The sequence below is a fragment of the Zingiber officinale genome, chromosome 1B (assembly GCF_018446385.1).
Source record: "Zingiber officinale cultivar Zhangliang chromosome 1B, Zo_v1.1, whole genome shotgun sequence".
Lineage (NCBI taxonomy): Eukaryota > Viridiplantae > Streptophyta > Magnoliopsida > Zingiberales > Zingiberaceae > Zingiber > Zingiber officinale.
In genome coordinates, this window is record NC_055986.1 from 137,647,878 (window position 1) to 137,669,294 (window position 21,417).

Below are 21,417 nucleotides of genomic sequence, written 5' to 3' on the forward strand. Positions count from 1 at the left end.
TTTAATTAAGTCGATAAAGATATTTTAATTTCACTACTATCACTAAAAATATTGAAAATAAGGTTTTTTTTTTTTAAAATATGATAAGATATTTTTTTTTTATATTGTTTTGAAAACAAGAGGACCAATCCGCATGGCATATTCTGAAGGACTACCACATCTACCGTCTGTATATCGCACCGCATACCTTTCTCGTGCGGGCGCGCTCGTACAGCGATTGAAGAGATCAAGCACACTTCCCGTTAAATAGACGCAGGGATCATCACGGTTTCTTCGTCCACGCTTGTTGCCAAGAGAAAAGCGGCTTCTTTTTCTCGAAGAGAAAGAGGCGAACGGAACCGGCACTTCTAAAGGGTAGAGTTTGATCTTTGTTTTTGTCTCAATTTCGGTGTAACTCGTCCTCGATTTCCTTATCACTTGTTTGATCGATCTGAGTTTGTTGATTTTTTTTTTTCTCTTTCCTTTTTATTGCCCGTCTGTTTAAGGTTTTTTTGTTGTATATCACTTCCAATGAGGATGAGGTATCCTGGATCCTATTCTGTTATTTTTTTTATAGATCGATGCGTAATTCGCAGAAGTAGGGTTGGATCTGTAGAAAATCAACCTAATAATTGCCTGTGTATTTTTAAGCCTCTTGATCTTACTGGTCTGCTATGTTTAACAGAGTAGTGTTGTGTAATATCTCTGAATGTTTGTGCTTGCCAAGTTTGATCCAGTTTATTGTAATGTTTTTCGGGGCTCTAATGGTTATTGGTTCAGCTACGCGTGGCTTTTCTTCTGCTGAAGACGTGGCGCATCTGATGATGTAGCGCGTTGGGGGTATATTACATAGGCCAAGCGATTGCATTGATTCGGTTATGCTATATGATATGGAGCGATATATTGTTAAAAACGAAATAGAATATTGAAACTAGGGAAATGATCTGCTTTTCTTGTGGGGATGAATCGGTGAATGTTTCCTCACCACAGCCTTAACCAGAAAGAGCCTTATGTTGATTGTCTTCCTTTTTTAGATTTGAAAATTCTCTGTTTTTTTATCCATGTTCAGCTTCATTTGAATTTTGCTTGTAAATTGAAGCAATCCAAATGAAACCCTTTTGCAATGTTGACTAGTATGTCTTTGACAGGCTGAACAGCTAACAGGCTATTTGCTATAACCATTATATTGTTTACTAATGAGTGTCTGGGTTACAACACTTATTTGATGATTGTAACATTGTGTGGAAATTATATTGTATTACTAAGTGATGAAATCGGTATATTGGCAATGATATGTTTTTGTCCTTTAGCTGATGTCATATTGCTTTGTAAAATCAACCAAAATTATGGTCATAGCCATTTACTAAATGGGAAGTCGCCGAGTTATTAATCCCATATCCATACCACATTTCCATTACCCGAGGCTTATTCTATCTATCTGTCATTGTTGCCACTTCAGGTGCTTATTGAACTTCCATGTGTCAGTGGGTCTATGTACTGAAATATCATATTTCATCTTGTTGTTCATGATTGTATACCCATTGTAGCTTGCAGTTGTTTTGTTAGGAATATTGAATATGTTGATGGTTCCATTTTTGGTTGTAACTTTAATTTGTGCAAATAAATAGTAGTGGGATTTCGGTGGGAGCCTTGAAAATTATCTACTGACTTTGATAGTTGATCTGTGTAGGCCATTAACTATCAAGACATGGCAGATCAGGTTAATCAACCAACTGTTATTCAGAAAACTGCAGGGCCACTCCATTTTAGACCCAGGATTTCTCAAGATGCACAGGCGCGCAACCGCAGCTTGTATAGACCTAATTTATATGAAAGACCGTTCATGACAGCAAACCACATTTATGGAGGATTTCAGAAACCATCTATACATGCCTACACTAGCAGCAACCAGTCACCTGCCTTCACATCTGTCTCACCGGTTTTTGCTCATGCTCCTTCGGAAAAAGGGTTTGCAGGCTTTGCAATTGATTTCCTTATGGGGGGAGTTTCTGCTGCAGTTTCCAAATCTGCTGCAGCGCCTATTGAACGTGTGAAACTGCTGATCCAGAACCAAGATGAGATGATCAAGGCTGGTCGTCTCTCCGAACCTTATAAGGGAATTACAGATTGCTTTGGCCGTACAATTAAAGATGAAGGTATTTTGTCTCTATGGAGAGGAAACACTGCCAATGTCATTCGTTACTTTCCCACTCAGGTAAATTATGTGCTTATGCTGCATATAAATGCATTAGTTTGCGAAATTTTATTCAGCACATCTTTGAATCTGTCTGTTTAGCATGTTGGTTCTTTAAGCATTTAGATACTCATTTTTGCTTTTCATAGATATAAATACTAACAACACATTGGCTATTGATAAATTTGTGTTCGATACCAGATATTCAAGGAAATGTGAATATCATCTTTTATGGTGGTTTACCTTCAGAAAATTTCAAACTATTAGAAAAATTTTCAGCATCATAGAGATTGAACTAATAAAACTGTTGTTTCTATGGGAACTGATAATTTCTTTTATCTGCTCGATTTCATGGCTTTCTTACAAGGAGTTACAGCAACACGATAGTCAGAGAGTCAGTCATAGTGTCCGTTCATCCATTTTAACTTCCACTTAAAATTATGACAGTTTATTACCAAACACTATACAACAGTGAGCATGATGATGTTTGGAATTTGATTTCTTATGTCTTCTGATATTCTTGAGATTTCTCTCTTTATCTCTCGTCTTTTTTTATTGTAGAATTTTACTGCTTCTTACCAGAGAATATAATGCTTGGCAGGCTTTGAACTTTGCCTTCAAAGACTACTTCAAGAGGATGTTCAATTTTAAGAAAGATAGAGATGGCTACTGGAAATGGTTTGGTGGCAATCTTGCTTCTGGTGGTGCAGCCGGTGCCTGTTCCTTGTTCTTTGTGTACTCTTTGGACTATGCCCGTACACGTTTAGCAAATGATTCCAAGGCTGCAAAGAAAGGTGGAGAGAGGCAATTCAATGGTCTGGTTGATGTTTACAGAAAGACCTTGCAATCAGACGGCGTTGCTGGACTCTACAGAGGATTCAATATCTCATGCGTGGGGATTATTGTCTACCGTGGTCTTTACTTTGGAATGTACGACTCTTTGAAGCCAGTGGTTCTTACTGGAAATCTGCAGGTAATATTTGGATTTTCATACATTTGGTGAATACTATCCTAGATTTTATCCAGATTAATCTACTACTATTTTGCTCTGAAATTGGATGTGATTTAAACCAGTCTCTCTCCTATGTATAACACTTGAGGTGTTTATTTTGTTCCCGAAGTGAGCCAGAAACCATATGATTTATGCCATTTTCTTCTACTTGCTGTAATCTTACACTGCATCAAAATGCCTGCAGGATAGTTTCTTTGCAAGTTTTGCCCTGGGTTGGCTGATCACCAATGGTGCTGGCCTCGCTTCTTATCCCATCGACACTGTCCGAAGAAGAATGATGATGACCTCCGGTGAAGCAGTCAAGTACAAGAGCTCTTTGGACGCCTTCTCTCAAATACTGAAGAACGAGGGCCCCAAGTCCCTGTTCAAGGGTGCCGGCGCCAACATCCTCCGGGCCGTCGCCGGTGCTGGTGTGCTTGCAGGCTATGACAAGCTGCAGCTGATTGTTTTTGGAAAGAAGTACGGCTCCGGTGGCGCTTAAATTACCAGGCCACATGCTGCTTTTCTCTCGCAAGCCATTGGTTGCATTCCCAATAATTTTTTAGTTAGCGGGAGATTCTCCCTACGATTTTCTGGAGTTTTGTTCTCCTAACACCTTGATTATGGTTGCTTTGAGGAAATTGCGATGGTGGCGGATAAGGCTGCCATGCATGACTATTTTTCTTGGCCGCATACAAGAGATTAAACTATTATCAATTATTCCTACTTTTCCTGGATAAGTTATTGTTCAGGAATGAATTAATAATAATAGACGTTCTTCCGTCATTCTAATTTAGCAGCAAATTTTGAATGCCGTGGAAATGCTTAATCACCCATTGGTTCGTTTGTTCCAGTGTATTGTATCAGGTTAGAACTTTTGTCCCATTGGTGGGAAGGCATCGACATGAACTTTTGTCTCAATTTCTTTCTTTCATTTGTGATCTTTTATCAAGTCACGCTAATTAGGAAGGACATAGGCACAAGGAAGCTGTGGTCAGCATTCCTCAAACGAGCAACGCCACAGTTTATACAAATTAAAACTCTTCCCTTTATCTTCTCTTCCCAGGAGCACACTTGTTGTACGCCTCAGGATTCCTCTTATCCACCGCGCGTGGCCCAGCTGACACCGCTGTGCGTTGGCGCCTCTCCGTCACTATACAAACTGAGCCACTGCTCTCGCCTCGCCTCACCTCACCTTCTCTCTTTCCACGACGGGAAGACGTAGTTCGAAGGTACGCAACACAGCATTAATTCTCTCTCCTTCAAACTGTCAAGTATTATTACAAGCTTTTCTTGATTCAATCCTTTTTCTTCTCCAACAGTTTTTATAGTATAACTATGAAATTTTTTTGAAATAAATTGGTGATGAGAGATATCACTTGTCTAAGATCATAAATCATTCAAATACTATGTGCCAAGGAATAAGAAAACCCAGCTTGTGATGTCCTCTAAACCATGAAAAGGTAATAGGTGGCAGTACATGTAAAAACCAAAATAATTGAAAATCAATATGTAGAACATATAAGAATCATATAACAAACTTGTGCAGGATGCAGGATTTGTATATGTTTATAAAGATGTTTTAAATTCTCAATTCCGCTGAAATCTTTCTCCATATTGACAGAGAACTTTGTTTTCTTAACCAACCTTTACATTCTTAAAATGGAAGAAATAAACAAATAGGTTTGGAGTTGGAAAGTTTTTCTTTAGTCTAGAGAATGATTAATTCTCTTTTAGTTGTGAATTCTTATTTGATAAATTACACAATTATCATTTAGATATAGTTACCGAATACTTTTTTCTCAAGAAAATAAGCTTGCTGGCCATAGTTCTATATGTTAGCTGAGAACTTTGTGATTCCCTCAAATGGAAACAAAAATATAAGCAAAGGATATATTTTTTTTGGAGGTCCAGCTCTAATTATTGAAGTATGTTTTGAACTTCAATATTCTTTTGATCTTTTCTTGGGCAACTAAGACTGCATATACTAAACTGGAGCTAATAAATGAGACACTTATCATCCCTTTTGTGTACTTTCAGGTGTGCTCATAGCAGTCATCTGGGCATAATCATCCTTCCATCGCAAGAAATTCACTGGAAAGAAAATGGACTTCGTCTATGGACCTGGGAGGAACCACCTCTTTGTTCCAGGACCAGTTAATATTCCTGAGCCAGTGATACGTGCAATGAACAGGAATAATGAGGATTATCGCTCACCTGCAGTGCCTGCATTAACAAAGACTCTTCTAGAGGATGTTAAGAAGATCTTCAAGACGACTATTGGAACACCATTCATTATCCCAACAACAGGTATGCTTTGATCTCGCTTTAGACATATTCGATTTATTACATGCTTAGACTCTTCTGGGTAGGTTTGTGACTTTTGTTCTACTATGTAAGCAGTTTTGCCAATGACAAAATTTCATTTTGGGATCATGCTAACCTTGATGGCCACACAGAACTATGTCAAATAATCTTTAGACATTTATAATTATAACTTGAGCTTTGGTTGTTCAAACTTGCAATTTGTTTCTTCTAATGAGGATCTTTGTATCAGGTACTGGGGCTTGGGAGAGTGCACTTACTAATACTTTATCACCTGGTGATAAGATTGTGACTTTTCTCATTGGACAATTTAGTCTTCTCTGGATCGATCAACAAAAGCGCCTTAATTTCGATGTCGATGTTATTGAGAGTGATTGGGGACAAGGTGCCAATCTTGACGTATTGGCTTCTAAACTGCAAACTGATTGGTCTCACTCAATCAAGGCTGTGTGCATTGTTCACAATGAGACAGCAACCGGCGTTACCAACAATTTGGCATTCGTAAGGAAATTGCTTGGTATGTCAAACAATCTAGTAATCAGAATAAAAAGCAAAAAATACAAATAGAAATGCAGCATATTGCCAGATATTATCTTGATACACAATATTTGAAATTTCAGTTCTTCAGGATTTCAATTTTACAGTTTGTGTTTCTGATAGATATATTTCCCTCGATGGTTTGAATCTACAGATGAGTACAGGCATCCTGCACTGCTCCTTGTTGATGGAGTCTCATCGATATGTGCTCTCGACTTCCGCATGGATGAGTGGGGAGTTGATGTCGCTTTGACTGGATCACAGAAGGCTCTTTCAATGCCTACTGGGATGGGAATTCTGTGTGCCAGTCCTAAAGCTCTCGAAGCCACTAAGACTGCTAAGTCTCTTAGAGTTTTCTTTGACTGGAATGACTACATAAAGTTCTACAAACTGGGAACTTATTGGCCCTACACACCTTCCATCCAACTGCTATATGGACTTAGAGCTTCCCTTGATCTCATATTCGAAGAGGGTCTTGACAATGTGATAGCCCGGCACAACCGGCTCGGAAAAGCAACAAGGTAAGCAAATAATAGCTGTTTACAGATTACTGTTCGTGAGCACAAGCTAAATCATAGCTTTTGTATCAAAAAATTGACAGACTTGCTGTTGAGGCTTGGGGCTTGAAGAACTGCACACAGAAGCAAGAGTGGTTCAGTGATACTGTCACTGCTGTGGTAGTTCCTTCTTACATTAACAGTTCGGATATCGTGAAGAGAGCTTGGGAGAGATACAACTTAAGCTTAGGATTGGGCCTCAACAAAGTAGCTGGCAAAGTGTTCAGGATAGGGCATTTGGGCAACCTTAACGATGTATCGTATCGATTACCTTGCTTCTAAATGTGAGAGTTTAAGATTTTTGGGACAAATTAACAGACCTAACTAAACATTTTTGAGTTTTGCAGATTCAATTGCTGGGTTGTCTGAGTGGTGTGGAAATGGTACTCAGAGATGTAGGCTACCCAGTCAAGCTAGGAAGTGGAGTTGGTGCAGCAGCTGCTTATCTTCAGAACACTATTCCCATGATACCTTCTCGGATATAAGAACAATAAGAAGTCGAATACTTAATGAACTCCTGAATTCTCAAAGTAGATGTATATTTGTGAATTACTATCTCTGTATCAATTAAACTTATGTTGAAAGTAATATTGACACAAATGAAAGAGCAGTATCGTTGTTCTTCCTCAAAAACTTCAAGGCTATCTTTGTTATGATTTAATTAAAACTAATTTTTAAAATAATAAAAAGCATGGGTCGGATTCGGATTCGAGTTCAGCGAGTTTTATTACCGAAAGAAAACGAATCGGGTCGGATTTTCTTAAAGCTCACTCCTAGCCGGCCCCGTGTTCAGGCGTGACGGTTCTCTTTCCCCTCCCCGTTTAAAGAATAAATCGCCTGTCTCATTTCTTTGGAGCCCTAGAGCCGTCGTCGCCGCTTCTTTCACTCTTCCTCCTCCAGGATGAAGCTCGTCAGGTGCCTTCTCTCTCTCTCTCTCTCTCTCTCTCTCTCTCTCTCTCTCTTCAATCTTCTTTTACTAATCTTTCTTGTTCCTCTGCTGCTCCCAAAAATTTTGGCTGCTAGGTTTTTAATGAAGCTCACCAACGAAACTGTCTCCATCGAGCTGAAGAATGGCACCGTCGTCCACGGTACCATCATAGGTACTCCTAATCCTATTCTCGTGTGAACTAGGGTTTTGGTGAAACCCGACGTGCATATGGATCTTTGGGCTTAGGGTTCAAGATGCATTTCCTCATATGCTTCTACCTTTTTTTCCTTTTTAATTTTGCGTGTTACTTTGCATTTGGATATTGTGCTCGATTTATTTAATTTTTTTTGTGGCCTGAAATTCGCGAATTTATAAGTTGGATTCCATGTTTGTAAGCCGGATTTGATGAACTAACTCAAGTTTGAGTTTTGTCATTAAGATTGTTATTAACGCTTTCGATGTGGCCATTTTTTTCCCTATTGAAAATGGGATGTCGCTAATCTTACTGTTTCTTCTGGTAGGGTTACTATTAGTCTGGGTGTAATTTGATTGACGCTATAAACTTAACCTCTTTGGACTCGTAGGACAGAGCCTCCATTTTTTATTCTTCATTTTATTTCATAGTTTAAATTCACTCTATTTCACCAGAAAATATTTGATATCTCAGAATTTTAGGCTATCGTGGGAAGACTACATATCAATCAAGAGTAAGCCGTTACCTTCTGTTGTTTATGTATTGAAGTTGGATCTCATGCCTCAGAATTGTATTCATTTTATAAGATTTTAAATACTCAATCATAGTCGGCTCATACAATTTTCCTTCCTAATCCATCCTAGACTATACAGATCTCCTGATTAGGTGTCTTTCCTCATCTTCTTTTCCATTGCCACTAGTAGCATATGTTGGCACAACAAGGGCATAGAATCATTCCATCTAGGAACTGATGCATGGGAACAGAACATTACCTTAAACCTTTGTCCTAGTTAATACTGACTTGATAAAATCAGTCTTGCTTAAAGACAGACACGAAGCATGTTCTGTGTATTCTGTAGTTCATTAACATGGAAGTTTTCTTTTATGTTAGGGTTAATATGCATTGTTTAGTGATCACTGCAAGTGATCACAGCTGGTTCAAATAAGTCAAACTCAACCAAATGGAAGATCATTTATTGTCTATTTAGTAGCTAGGCAACAATGAAAAGATGAGTTAAACTGTAGAAGAGAGAAGTTGGAGGAAGGAAAAGCAGTTTTGTGACCTACATTGTGGTCATGAAGCAGATAAAAAACACGCTGCTACTATCATTCTGCATTGAACTCTAGATATTGTCTGCGAGCAATGAAGCATAAACAATCAATGTGCTGCTTTAGACTCACAATATTATTCATTATTCCCCTTAAAATTTTGAATGACTAATGAAAGCATGAGCTACACTTGTTGATGGTCATGCCACACTGGATGTGCTCATTTTGCTGCATTCATCATCATTTATGAAACTATTTTAATGGCAATATTGGGGATGCAATTGGAGGAACCAATGTTCTATTAACTTTGTTAGCACAATGCTTAGATGGTCTTCTAGGTTATACATCATTGCAGTTTCAAACGACATTAGGATATGAATTTTTGTTTGATTTCTTACATTTATTTCTTAACCATTTTTTCTAAAATTAAAAGCTACAATGGTCATTAAGCTTGCTAATATGCAATTTTGTAATCCTGTCTCTCCTTCTCTTTTCTTTCCAATCACTTAAACAGACCTAGTGTCTCAAAATTAACTGTTACAGAGATAACTAAGGGGGCGTTTGGTGTGCATTTTCCATGTTGTTCTCTATTTTCATTTTCTGAGAAAATGGAAAACGCGTTTGGTTTGCATTTTCCACATTCATTTTCAAGAAAAAGAGAGCATTTTCTAAGAAAACGAAAAACGCGGAAAAGTCATTTTCTGAAAAACGAGAAGATGCGGTTTTCTGGAAAATGAAATGAAAATGCAAACAAACCAAATGCACCCTAAGCTTTCTGAATGATTGCATCATTTGGTTGTGGCAGAGATTCACTTTTGAGACGACCATAAAGGCTTGGTTGGTAATAGCAAAAATCATGTTTCAAATGGATGTAGTTTTTCTTAGTAAAAATGTCTCTAAATCTCACAATTTTGTTGTTTTTGAATAAACTATGGAGAAACAAATCCTACATTCCAAAACACTTCTTTTTTTTTCATGTCATGTGTCAATCCACTTCCACATCTTATCTACTGCTTCTATATAGTTTATCTTTGCAGGTGTTTTAGTTCATTGCTTTCTTCCTTATTATCCTAAGAGTAGCTTACATGGTGTCTACATTCTTGTCTTAAAGGGGCATAAAGCTGTGAACTATGACATTTATTAATATTGCATGATCATATTGTTTGACAATTGGTTGATGCAAATTCTGATTAGATTGGTTGCTAGCAGTCTTCAAATGTTGATTCATTTTGGTAGCCAGCTTAGGATATGTTTCCATCTGTCTTGTAGGTGTGGATGTGAGTATGAATACACACTTGAAGACTGTGAAACTCACAGTGAAAGGGAAAAATCCAGTTAGCCTTGATCACTTAAGTGTGAGAGGTAATAACATTAGATACTACATCCTACCTGACAGCTTGAACCTTGAGACTTTACTGGTTGAGGAAACACCTCGGGTCAAACCTAAAAAGCCAACTGCAGGTACATTTTAAATTTGATCACCACCATCCAATTGGTATCGGATCCATATTTAAGCTCTACCTTTACTGGTATCTGATCTTAAATCAGGGAGATCAGTTGGACGTGGTAGGGGTCGGGGACGTGGTCGTGGACGAGGGCGGGGGCGTTAGCAATATCAATTGCATCTCAAGTTTTTTCGCAGCATAGGTTTCTTCACCTGGTTTATTCTGTCAATTGATTGTGGTGATTTTTGGTTGCATGCCTCAACTGGCAATACTCTCCTGTTATATTTCATCACTTAATTTTGAAGATGAGGCATTATATGTTCTTATTTTACAGTCTGCTAAGTTTTGCAATTTGAATATACTGCGGGATTGCAACTGGATTCCTTCTGTCTTAAGATGAACACACACTTCTGCAGTCTCGTGTTTCATCTTTCTTTTTTTTTCCCCTTCGTATGTCTTCTATTCTAATGAAGTAATCGAACTTAAAGATTAAAAATTTTGCAGCTACCTTTTCTAGTCAAATTTGCTTCTGTTCTCTTCTAGAAAATTCCAATCTCAACTGTCAATTTCTTCTCAGAAGCTCCCCACGTTCTCTACAATTCTCCTGCAAGCAGACAGACAGCACTTCTCCTTTATGAATCTCTCTCTTCCCCACAGTCAATTCCAATCTACATCTTCCCAACTCCCTCTTCTCAAGCCATAGACAAACCCTCTCTCACACCTGTTAACTCATCTTCTAGAAGAAACATTGGTCTCGCAACGTCGTAAGACTCCGCCAAGACGCAGAGTGAGATTATGCCACTCTGCCTACATGTGGAATCTCCTCTTTGCATCGCAATGCTTTCTTGGTTTCATAGTATATTAAATCAGATAAAATTAACTCTCTTCTTTATTCTTTCCGTTTTTCTCATTGTGGATAGCACTGAAATGTTTGCTTTAGAAGAGATTTGAAAGAAGAGTGCCATGCTGCTGCGAATTAACCTTGACTTGCACTTAACTACCTTTTTCTTCTCCATCTGGTCACCATGATGCCCTCGTCAACTTTAGAGTTGAAAATTTAAAAAGTTTGGAGGTTCGATCAACTAACTAGTTGGTCCTATTTATAGGTCAAAAGTATTCCTTTCAAGTGGTTGAGTTGTCCACCGATGCTCAGTGTTACCAAGCCGAAACCACCAAACAATCTACAACCATATCACCTCTCTTTCTTCAAGTTTAAACAAGCCTATCCGAAAAGAACACATCTCAGGCTCTCTGCAAGTCAACAACCCCTTCTACTCCTCCCTGTTTATAGTTTGTCCACTTTTCCTTTATTTCTTTCCATCTCCTTCCATCGGTCTGAGATGTGTTTCCCTACAAGGTGTTGCTGCTTCATAATCTTGCTGGTCGCGGTGATCGTCGCTATTGGTTTCGTCTTTGGGTTTGGCATATTTTCCAACGGCTTTGACAGGATCAAAAACACCTTGCACTCCCAGCATGTGGACGAGACCACCTTTGCCCCTGCTCCGCCCTTCACATGAAGGCTTTAAGAGTTCGTATTATTACTCTTCCTGTATTGGCTAAGTTCATTATCTCGCGTTGATATTAAGCTAATTTCCCATTGTTTGTTTAGTGAATTATTAAATGCTCTGTTTTCTATGGGAGTGTAGAGTACTCCATCATTGAAGAGCATCTTCGCACATGAAAGTTATGGAATCCACTTTAATGTTCTTTCAAGGAGAATATCTTTGTCATAAAATAAATAAATTGTACAACTTCAACTTCTCTAGTAACACGACCGGAAAATAACGCTTCTTATCCTACAAAGAAATGGGTGGGGAAAGTACTGGGACGATAAAAAGTAATCATATGCTTCTCACAATTATAGTATGGTGTTCATTCCCGATCGATTTGAATAATATATTAATGTTGAAAAGGATTTGGGGTTTCAGATGACAAATTAAGAAAGAAAAACTAAAATAAGTCATGGGGACAATAAAGTGAAAACTGGACATCATGAGCAAGAACAGAACTTGTATGAAGTGGCTCGCACAGTTGTTCGATGAAAGTCTCTTTTTTTTTTTTAATTCAGATATCCAACTTTTACCATATGACTCTTCTTTAAAGTCTAATGAAAATTTTCTATTGGCATAAATCGAGAAAGCACGATCATCACGGATAATCCAGTCATAAAGTTTGATAATACAGTCATAAATTTTTTAAATTCTCCAAATATAATGTATCCCAGGTAAAATTTGAGCCATCGTTACTTGGAGTCTGTTTCCTCTCTTACTATCAGAGCGTAATCATGGGTACATGAAAATCCCTTTTTAATCCATCAAATCTCAACCAGCTGATCGGAATTAAATTTTAACAGTTAATTAATCAATTGTTGAAATTGGATCTGCTTAGATCCGATAGCAATGAGTGCAAGCCCATATATCATGTTTTGTCTTTAGCAAAATAGTACAAATGTAATGTCTTTGTTCGTTCTCCACTAGCCAAAATGGCATGATCTCCAGTGATTTCTTTTTGGGTTGACATTTTTTTACGTTGGAAAAGCATAAATTTAATATCTGATTATTTAAGTTTACGTGATTGTAGAACAAAACAACTAAAATTATTATTCTTCAGGCCCTGAATATTATTATTTGGAAAATTTACTTTTACGGAGTATGTTCCTTAAAATTTTTCAGCTCTTACCCCATGGATCTTCAAAAACAACAAGTCACTTCTAGATTCGTGCGTATCCAACGCAAGATCTTGTCGTGTCTCCAGCAGATCTCCAATTTTGACTCTCGTGTACCGACACACCGAATCCAATCCATTTCCCGACCGTTGTATACCCGCGGCTCATAAACGCTCGAGTTTCTTCTCCGTTTTTTATTGAATGTTTCCTCCAGCTCTATAACGTTACAATCATTCCACCAAATTCAAACCCTAAATCCAAATGCACCAAACTCTTCTGCCTCGATTTCTGATCTCATTTGCTTTCCAATGTCGATGATCTTTTATTGATCTTACAAGTAGCACAGCACCGTAGTGATTGATTATCAGCTTGTCAAAAAATACAGCTTTTTTCAGTGTCAATAATGGCAGTACTCGATCTCCCTGTTCTGTTCTTGATCCTAGTTACGGCAGCTCCTCTTTTGCTGTGTCTTCCTCCTCCTTGTTCTTCTGCTTCAGTGAGCTTCGATTTTGCCTCCTTTTCCTTCCTCAACCTCACTCTCCTCGGCGACTCCTTGCTCCGCAATGGCACCATCGGCCTCACGAAGGACACCGCCGTACCTTCCACCAGCGCCGGCGCCGCCATCTGCACCCTTCCCATCCCCTTCCGCCCTCTTTCTTCCTTCGCCACCAAATTCTCTTTTTTCGTATCCAACGCCGACGACGCCGGCGACGGCCTCACCTTCTTCCTCTCCCCCTCCAACGCCACGCTCGGCGCCGCCGGTGCCTACTTGGGGCTCTTCACGCCCTCCCCCGAAGCCAACCTCCTCAACGGCTCCGTCATCGCCGTCGAGTTCGACGCCCGATTGGACGCCGGCTTCGGCGACCCCAGCGCCAACCACGTCGGGCTCGACCTCGACGCCCCCGTCTCCGTCGCCGCCGTCGACCTGAGTCCTCACGGCATCGATCTCAAGAGCGGGCGGCTGATCACCACGTGGATCGAGTACCGGCAAAACGCCACCTTGCTCAAGGTTTGGCTCGGCTACTCCGCCGTCAAGCCCCAAGATCCGATTTTGATCACCCCCATCGACCTCTCCAAGCACTTCGCGGACCGCATGTTCGCCGGCTTCTCGGCGTCCACGGAGGGCAGCACAGAGGCGTACACGATCCAGGACTGGAGCTTCTCGGCTTCCGGTCCCTCCATCAACCACACGCAAACTGTTCCCCAAAATGCCTCTGCGAGCTCCTGGCGCGTGGTTTCCATCGCCGACGCCCACAGCGGGCCTCAGAAAAGCCTCAGTTTGGGGCTTGCGGTCGTGGCACCTACCGCAGCCGGCGTCGTCTTTGCATTTCTTGTTTGGGCCTCGGTCAGGAAGTGGATGCAGATGAAGGCCGACAAGGAGGAATTCAAGTCGGAGTTCTTGACGGGCCCAAGAAAGTTCTCCTACAAGGAGCTGAGCGCCGCCACCAAAGGATTCCAAAGCAGCAAGATCCTCGGCAACGGAGCATTCGGGACGGTGTACAAAGCCGTCCTCCCTGGATCGGGGGGCACGACCGCTGCCGCAGTCAAGCGTTCGAAGCAAGCTCACGATAGCAAATCCGAGTTCCTGGGCGAGCTATCCATCATCGCCCGTCTGAGACACAAGAATCTAGTTCAACTCGAAGGCTGGTGCGTCGAGAAGAACGAGCTGCTGCTCGTCTACGAGTTTATGCCCAACGGAAGCCTCGACAAACTCCTCCATCGCGTGCACGAATCGGGGCCGATGTCGATCCTCAAATGGCCTCAGCGCTACCACGCCGCCGCCGGAATCGCCTCGGTTCTGACCTACCTACACCAAGAATGCGAGCAGCAGGTGATTCACAGGGACATCAAGACCAGCAACATAATGCTGGATGCGAACTTCAATCCCAGGCTCGGAGACTTCGGCCTGGCGAGGCTGATGGACCACAACAAGAGCCCTGTTTCGACTCTCACTGCGGGGACGATGGGCTACCTCGCGCCGGAGTACCTCCAGTACGGGAAAGCTACCGATAAAACCGACGTCTTCAGTTACGGAGTCGTGCTGCTGGAGATCTGCTGCGGGAGGCGGCCTATCGACGCGAAAGACAGCAACGCCAAGGAGCAGAAGCTGGTGAACTTGGTGGATTGGGTCTGGAAACTGTACTCGGAGGACAAGCTCATCGAGGCCGCAGACAAGAAGCTGAAGGGGGAGTTCGACGAGAAAGAAATGCTGAGGCTTCTTCTTGTGGGGTTGAGCTGTGCCAATCCGAATTGTGCTCAGAGGCCTACCATGAGAAGGGTCCTTCAGATTCTGAACTGCGAGGCAGAGCCAGTGGCGGTGCCGAAGACAAAGCCGCTGCTCATGTTTGCCTCCACCGCCTCCTTCAACGTGCAGGACATTGTTTCGGAGCTCGACGGGAGTGCGGTGGATGTTTTCTTTGTTTAATTTCATTGATTCAATTGCTGTTGTAAATTCAAAAGCTATTCAATTGTGTCTTGTTTACCTGATGTGAAGTGTTAAATTTCAATGCAAGTATATGTATTCTCATTTCGAACGAAATTAGGAAAGTCTATCTTAATTAGCAAAATGTTCAGTTTTATTACAAATGTTTAGACTTCCGACCGTAATTTTGGATTAATTTTTTTAGTTTCTAAAACTTGGACAACATTGTTCTTGCAATCTTAATATAGCAAAATTTGAAGAAAAAAAAAACTTACATATTCTATCCGTCTCTCGAAGAAAGGCCCACAGTGTGAATTAATCGACACGAAAGAGAAGAAGAAGAAGACGAAGGAGAAGAAGTCGTGGCGTCGCTCACGTTCAGCCGATGGCCTTCCTGTTAAACGAGGAAATACATGCGTCATGTCATTAGCCACTACACGTGTCCTATTTCTTATGACTTTTAACGAGGTTATTTCATAAATATTAAAATATATATATATGAAGTGGCCAGGTGCCCAAGGGCCTCCATGGGATTAACATTCTAAGGCACATTTCGTTGTAGTTTTTTTATCCATATAAATCCTTTCATGCGGAAAATACCTCTATGTCAACAAAAAAAACCAAGTTCACAAAAGTAACTTAAGCATGTCTCCCCTACCCTTACACCGCCATCAATCATACATTTCTGCTAACTTTGCTCTCCTTTTGAACAACATTTCTTGAAGGACGAGGATGATGCACACCACAAGACTCATTGTCGTCTTCATTATTTACATCCTCATCTTCATCGTCAACCTTGTGATTCTCAGCATTCCTCCTCTCACACCATGTGGAAGATGCATCAGAAGCTAACGAATCATCCTCATTGTCATCGTGAATGCCGACTTCCTCGTTGTCATCAACAACAACATTGCTATAGTTGCTATCATTCCCAGCATCATCTTGATAAGTTGGAGTGTCAATGTACATGGTCCACCCGGACTGGCTGCTGTCACACTCCTCTTCCTCCTCCCTCTCTCCAGATACACAAGAAGACTCCATTGCTAGAAACAAACAAACACAAAAAAAAGAAGCCTAAAACATCAAAAATATTAGGAATGAAGAAGAGCTGAGAAGTCTCACCATGAGAGCTGCTGCCTGAACTCGAATGAAACTATTGGATTGTGGTTTGACAGCTAGAGTTGAAACTCTTGTTGTATAGATTCTTGAAGGAGGGTTGGCAAGAGGGACAGCCTATCCTTCACAACTGTCCCTGGGCCTTTTTGGTTGTGTCTTGTCATGAAGCCAGGAGCTGAAGGGGGGAGCATTTAAGAGGCTCCATGGCCATGTGGATTCCAGGGAACTACTCTGCTTTTAGATGAGGCTGGCAATGGCATCAACCAAATTAATGCCACCTCTGCTTCGTCTTTTTTAGGACTTCCAATTATATTTCTCACTTATCTCTTATACCAAAAAGTAAAACAAACACAATGGCGACGATGTTTAGGAGGAAGATGTCAGAAAACATGAGACCCATCTGCTCCAGATAGTTCAGTGCACCGGCACATAACCCTATGGTGGTGCATGACAACGACAAAGATGACCTCCAATCAATTTGTGTTTTTAAAATCAGATGGAATATGGTTAAATTAAAGAAAACTGGAACCCAATTTGTTTACGTAACGAACCTCAAAATCAAATCAATGACAAACAACTGTAAACCAACAAATTTGGATCTTAAGAACTTGTTAAAGTGGTTGATTATTCCATACTGTTACAGAGAGACTTTAGGTATCTATACTTATATATAGAATGTTTTAAATTGAGCATATTTAAATAGACATAAATGTAAATATATGTCACACATATTAAAAAACAGATAACTTTTACAATTAAATAGAATGTTTTCAATCGAGCATATTTAAATAGATATAAATGTAAATATATGTAACACATTAAAAACAAAGATAACTTTTACAATTAAATACTTTAGCAAATATATTAGTAAATTTATAGATCATCTCTAAGTTTTTAGTGGGTAAAAAGAATATAATCAATTCCTATCCAAAAACTAAGCTTTTTAAATAGGTATAATGGATTAAAACATTTGCACAAGCTGGTAATTTGTGAAGTGATTTTATAAAAAATTGCAAATAGATATCTATATATGTCTTCGCCAAATATCAAAAGCATGATCTTATTTTTGTTATCGCTAAAAAGGGTACCTTTTTCAAGGGATGCCTTATCCTATTTTTATTTCAAAAATGCCCTTATTCCAAAATTATTTTAACAATTTTAATAAAAATGAAGCAGCAATAAAACTCCAATTTGGTCAAAATTATTACACTTATTGTTTATATCAAAATATTTTTGTTCCAACCTACTCAAACTTACTTTAACTTGATTAAAATTGCTCCAACTTAGTCAAAACTATTTCAACACTATTATAATAATTTATTTAAAACAGCTACGTAATTCCATGTTGCAATAGTTTTGATAAAAAATTATTACACATAATTTTTTTGACTAAAATTAATACACGACACTAGAATAAGGTTTTTTTAATGGAAAAAGAAACTTTTATTTTATTTTTGATATAGAATGCCCTCTTAATATTTTTGAACATGAACACCCTTCTAACACTAACAAAAATAAGTATTTTTAAAATTTTTGCACTAGATCTTTTCTTTCATGTTTTTTCCTAGTTTTTCTTTCCAAATTTCATCTTTTTATCTCCTATTTTCATGAAGGTGAGGTTTAACCCGACAGAAGAAAGTGTCACACTAAAATTATATCACAAATGACCAACTAATTTTATGTGCCTTTGTCATTGTTTTTGCTTTTATAGGCACTATTGAAATTCTAAGAACTTAACCCCGAAATCAAAAAAACAAAATGGCACTTTTGGCAAATATGACTGTTGATGGCTGCTTTGGTTCTTATATTGTTCCAGGTCAATGTGGGTGACAGGAATATAAGAATCATATGTTTTGGAGATATAATTCACAAACCACCACTTCTACAAAAAGGTTAAGATTAACGCCTTACATACTTATAAAACAATATATGTAGTATGGTGACTTGAAGAACAGAGTCATTTATTATGTAAAGAAGTATCAAATAGGAACGTAACTTTATTGCCGGCCTAACAGATCAAAGAATGACAGTATGTTTAAACTATATAATACTTTTGTTGTTGCGCTTGCTAGGATGGTTCTCCAGTTCAATTTTAGTTAGATTTTACTAATTTTCTTTTTTGGATAAATAACTTTTGCTAAAAGTCATAAACCAGCAAAAACTCTAGCCTAGCAGAAATTTATTCATTATATTCAGACTTTTCTATTAACATATTCTACCTCTCATCCATCCTATGATTAGCAGATGTTAATTCAGTTCAATTTCCGTTTAATTGAATCAAACAATAATTATGATATGAATATATACTAATTTGATCTGATTTTTTAACGATGGCAGTAGCTGGAAGGAGTTACGCTTTGAGAGACTTCATCATATTTGATCATGGCATGGCAGAGTCAGGGCCGAATTAATTTGATCATCCTATTAGAGTTTTTATTCTTTCTCTTGGTCGAATTAAACAGACTTATAATTGATGATATTGGATAACCTAGACTTATAATCTTGATTGATGATATTGGATAACCTTATCATTCAGGTTGATCAAATTAAGTTGTTTATCCCGATACTATGTTGATCAAACTAGATGATCTTGATTGATGAGGCCAACTTCAGCATTTGATAGTACTACCACCCTGATTATTCAGATCAATCAAACCAATCCAACCAAATTAAGTCAATTATGAAAGTTTACCTGTCTCAAACGAGTTCCACCAAATTAACCTCTTCTTTTCCTTCCTTTCATCGACTCTCTTCTTCCCTATTCCTAAAAGAAAATTAAATAACTAAAATTGCACATGATGTTTACATTAGCAAGTAACCAAACAACACATGCAAAATACTGCAAACTATTTATCTATAATTGCTACACATCTGTTTTGATGGAGTTGGAGTACCAAGGGTTTAGATGAGTTCAGTACAGTCTTTGGAGGAAATAAAGTTTGACAAGAGGAAATATTTGTATAGTAGTAAATCTACGATGACAGGCATGTGCCCCATAGGGCCGAGATGTTTATTCTGTAGGTAAGTATGCATGCCACTCACCATCAGATCTCTGAGCCATTAATGAGCATGGGCTTGCCCTGAAGGCAGGAATGATTACCTGACAACTTTTAGAGAAATGTTTTTCTTTATTTTTGAAAAAAAATGCAGAGGTGAACAACAAGTAGAATCAGGGCATAATTACAAAAACAATGCAGAGATGAACAAGTAGAATCAGGGCACAACTAGAAAAACAACCAAACATAAAAGCGGAAAAAAGCATTAAGTTAAAGGATCAACAAGTCCATACCAAGCGGTGACATGAATAAGCTCCGGAGGTGTTCCCCTTAAGCGGCTGGTTATCTTCAGAATTTGACAAAGAAAATCTTGCTTAGCTTGAGTCTTTCTGCAACGCAGAGCAGCAACCCAAATGTACAGGATGCTTGCTACTCCATGTTGATGACCTCGGAAGATCCTCTTGTTCCTGAAAACCATTAGCAGGCTTGCACATTAAGTGTTCAAAGGCCAAGAACCACTCCATATAAAATTTTATCATTAATATGAAGGCTTTGTGATTGGAAAAATTAAGACGGCTTAGTCATGCAAACAATATGATTAAGCTATATGTTTATGAGATCTTTGGCTGTTCGGCATACCTTTATCCCAGCAGTGAGGCCTTCGCACTACTGACTTTTCATCCTACTTGAGGCCAACAATATGATACGTTGACGCACTAACTGCTGCTTTAGATTATGAAACATAGAATGCCAATTGCAAAAAATGCCAGACTCCCTGCGTTGTACGAATTGTCACCTTAACAAGAATGCATATTTCATGCACATGAGGTTTTTTTTTTACTTTTACCTAAAGTTCATGAAGATAATTGTATGCTTATACTGCCATGATTATGTCAGTTCTAGCTATGCAAGAAAGAAACCATAACAAAAATTATGGCGCACCTTTTCATTGTCACATGTAAACATATATACAGCAACAAGTCAATTGCACTAGCTTAAGAACATCATCTTATTCGTGAACATCTTATCATCTCACAGTGCGGTGACAACCAGAGTAGAAAGTCATACAAGTCTTACCACATTGGTTGTTTTTATCCATCATCAACTCTGTTTTCCTAGCTTATATATGAAACCAATAAGAAAATGAGTACCAGATACCATCAAAATCGAAAGATCCATTGTGCACATTTCTCAGCTCATTAACTACTGTAGCCAAGACATGTCCATACGGCCGAAGGATTTACTTTCCTTATATTCAACACAATTATTCACGAGTATTGTATCTCAGTAACCCAAAATTTGGATGCTAGTACAAAAAATAATATTCTCTGCCAGCTTGGACTTGCATTTCACCTTCTACATATACATCATAACCTTACAAGTCCCAATTGTGTAGTGCAGACCAAAACAAAGAAAAAAACTATTTGAAAAACTGTTCAGAGAGAGAAAATAAGCAGTGAACAAGACACAAACAGAAAATTTGGAGTAACCTGTAATATAGGATAGCAAGAAGCTTGTCATATTTCCAATAATGGTCTACAATCTGGTAGCTCATCTCAGAAAGCTTCCTAAGAAACTCAATACTGACTAGACCGTAAATATATGATAAGCATGGGCTTTAATGTGAGAGAGAACTAGACCAGTCAATTGATGCTCCTTCTGCTCTTCTTCCTGCAATAATACAATCAGCTGAACGATACTTCAAGCAATGCCCTGATAACCTATGGAAACATCATGGCACTTCTATCCTTCTAATGAGGCATTTCATTTGTACAAATGGAGTGAAATATGATCAAGTTTCAACTTTGAGCATTTGTGCAATTAGTAGCATGAAATGCATTTGATATAACCGCCATGTTTATCCATTCTGCACTATAATACCTGTCAAAGAATCTTTTCCCGAGGTTGCTTTGGAAAGAAAAGAACGGCCAATAGGAAACATACACCAAGACCAACAATTCCATCAAATGGGTGCAGAAGATGGCTACTTATTAACCAGGAAGGAGCTCCAGCCTCATA

At 39.0% G+C, this 21,417-nt stretch overlaps 5 protein-coding genes across 5 annotated transcripts in view; 4 read left to right on the top strand and 1 right to left on the bottom strand.

Moving 5' to 3' along the window:
• Nucleotides 1-200: 200 nt before the first annotated feature.
• Nucleotides 201-3,950, top strand: LOC121981540 (ADP,ATP carrier protein 1, mitochondrial-like). Its single transcript, XM_042534112.1, has 4 exons — nucleotides 201-354; nucleotides 1,670-2,194; nucleotides 2,775-3,146; nucleotides 3,370-3,950. The coding sequence occupies exons 2-4, from the start codon at nucleotides 1,688-1,690 to the stop codon at nucleotides 3,664-3,666; spliced, it is 1,176 nt and encodes a 391-aa protein (XP_042390046.1). The 5' UTR covers nucleotides 201-354; nucleotides 1,670-1,687; the 3' UTR covers nucleotides 3,667-3,950.
• Nucleotides 3,951-4,233: 283 nt separating this feature from the next.
• On the top strand, nucleotides 4,234-7,204 carry LOC121981532 (serine--glyoxylate aminotransferase-like). The gene is made up of 6 exons (XM_042534102.1): nucleotides 4,234-4,396; nucleotides 5,205-5,474; nucleotides 5,722-6,006; nucleotides 6,181-6,547; nucleotides 6,628-6,838; nucleotides 6,931-7,204. Exons 2-6 carry the CDS (start codon nucleotides 5,270-5,272, stop codon nucleotides 7,066-7,068), a joined length of 1,206 nt encoding a protein of 401 aa, XP_042390036.1. The 5' UTR covers nucleotides 4,234-4,396; nucleotides 5,205-5,269; the 3' UTR covers nucleotides 7,069-7,204.
• A 167-nt stretch (nucleotides 7,205-7,371) lies between these two features.
• LOC121981584 (small nuclear ribonucleoprotein SmD1a-like) lies at nucleotides 7,372-10,528 on the top strand. Its single transcript, XM_042534181.1, has 4 exons — nucleotides 7,372-7,498; nucleotides 7,607-7,683; nucleotides 10,024-10,215; nucleotides 10,303-10,528. Exons 1-4 carry the CDS (start codon nucleotides 7,485-7,487, stop codon nucleotides 10,362-10,364), a joined length of 345 nt encoding a protein of 114 aa, XP_042390115.1. The 5' UTR covers nucleotides 7,372-7,484; the 3' UTR covers nucleotides 10,365-10,528.
• A 2,186-nt stretch (nucleotides 10,529-12,714) lies between these two features.
• LOC121981554 (probable L-type lectin-domain containing receptor kinase S.7) lies at nucleotides 12,715-15,431 on the top strand. Its single transcript, XM_042534144.1, has one exon. It carries the CDS (start codon nucleotides 13,268-13,270, stop codon nucleotides 15,287-15,289), a length of 2,022 nt encoding a protein of 673 aa, XP_042390078.1. The 5' UTR covers nucleotides 12,715-13,267; the 3' UTR covers nucleotides 15,290-15,431.
• A 406-nt stretch (nucleotides 15,432-15,837) lies between these two features.
• LOC121981545 overlaps nucleotides 15,838-21,417 on the bottom strand; it is a 37,928-nt gene continuing 32,348 nt past the window's right edge. Inside the window, exons 11-16 of the mRNA XM_042534124.1 lie at nucleotides 21,280-21,417; nucleotides 20,038-21,069; nucleotides 19,692-19,865; nucleotides 19,095-19,166; nucleotides 16,409-16,837; nucleotides 15,838-16,329 (exon numbers count right to left, since the gene is read on the bottom strand). The exon at nucleotides 21,280-21,417 is cut by the window's right edge and continues 151 nt beyond it. The gene's annotated coding sequence lies outside the window, so the exon portion shown is untranslated. The remainder of the gene's footprint in view (nucleotides 16,330-16,408; nucleotides 16,838-19,094; nucleotides 19,167-19,691; nucleotides 19,866-20,037; nucleotides 21,070-21,279) is intronic.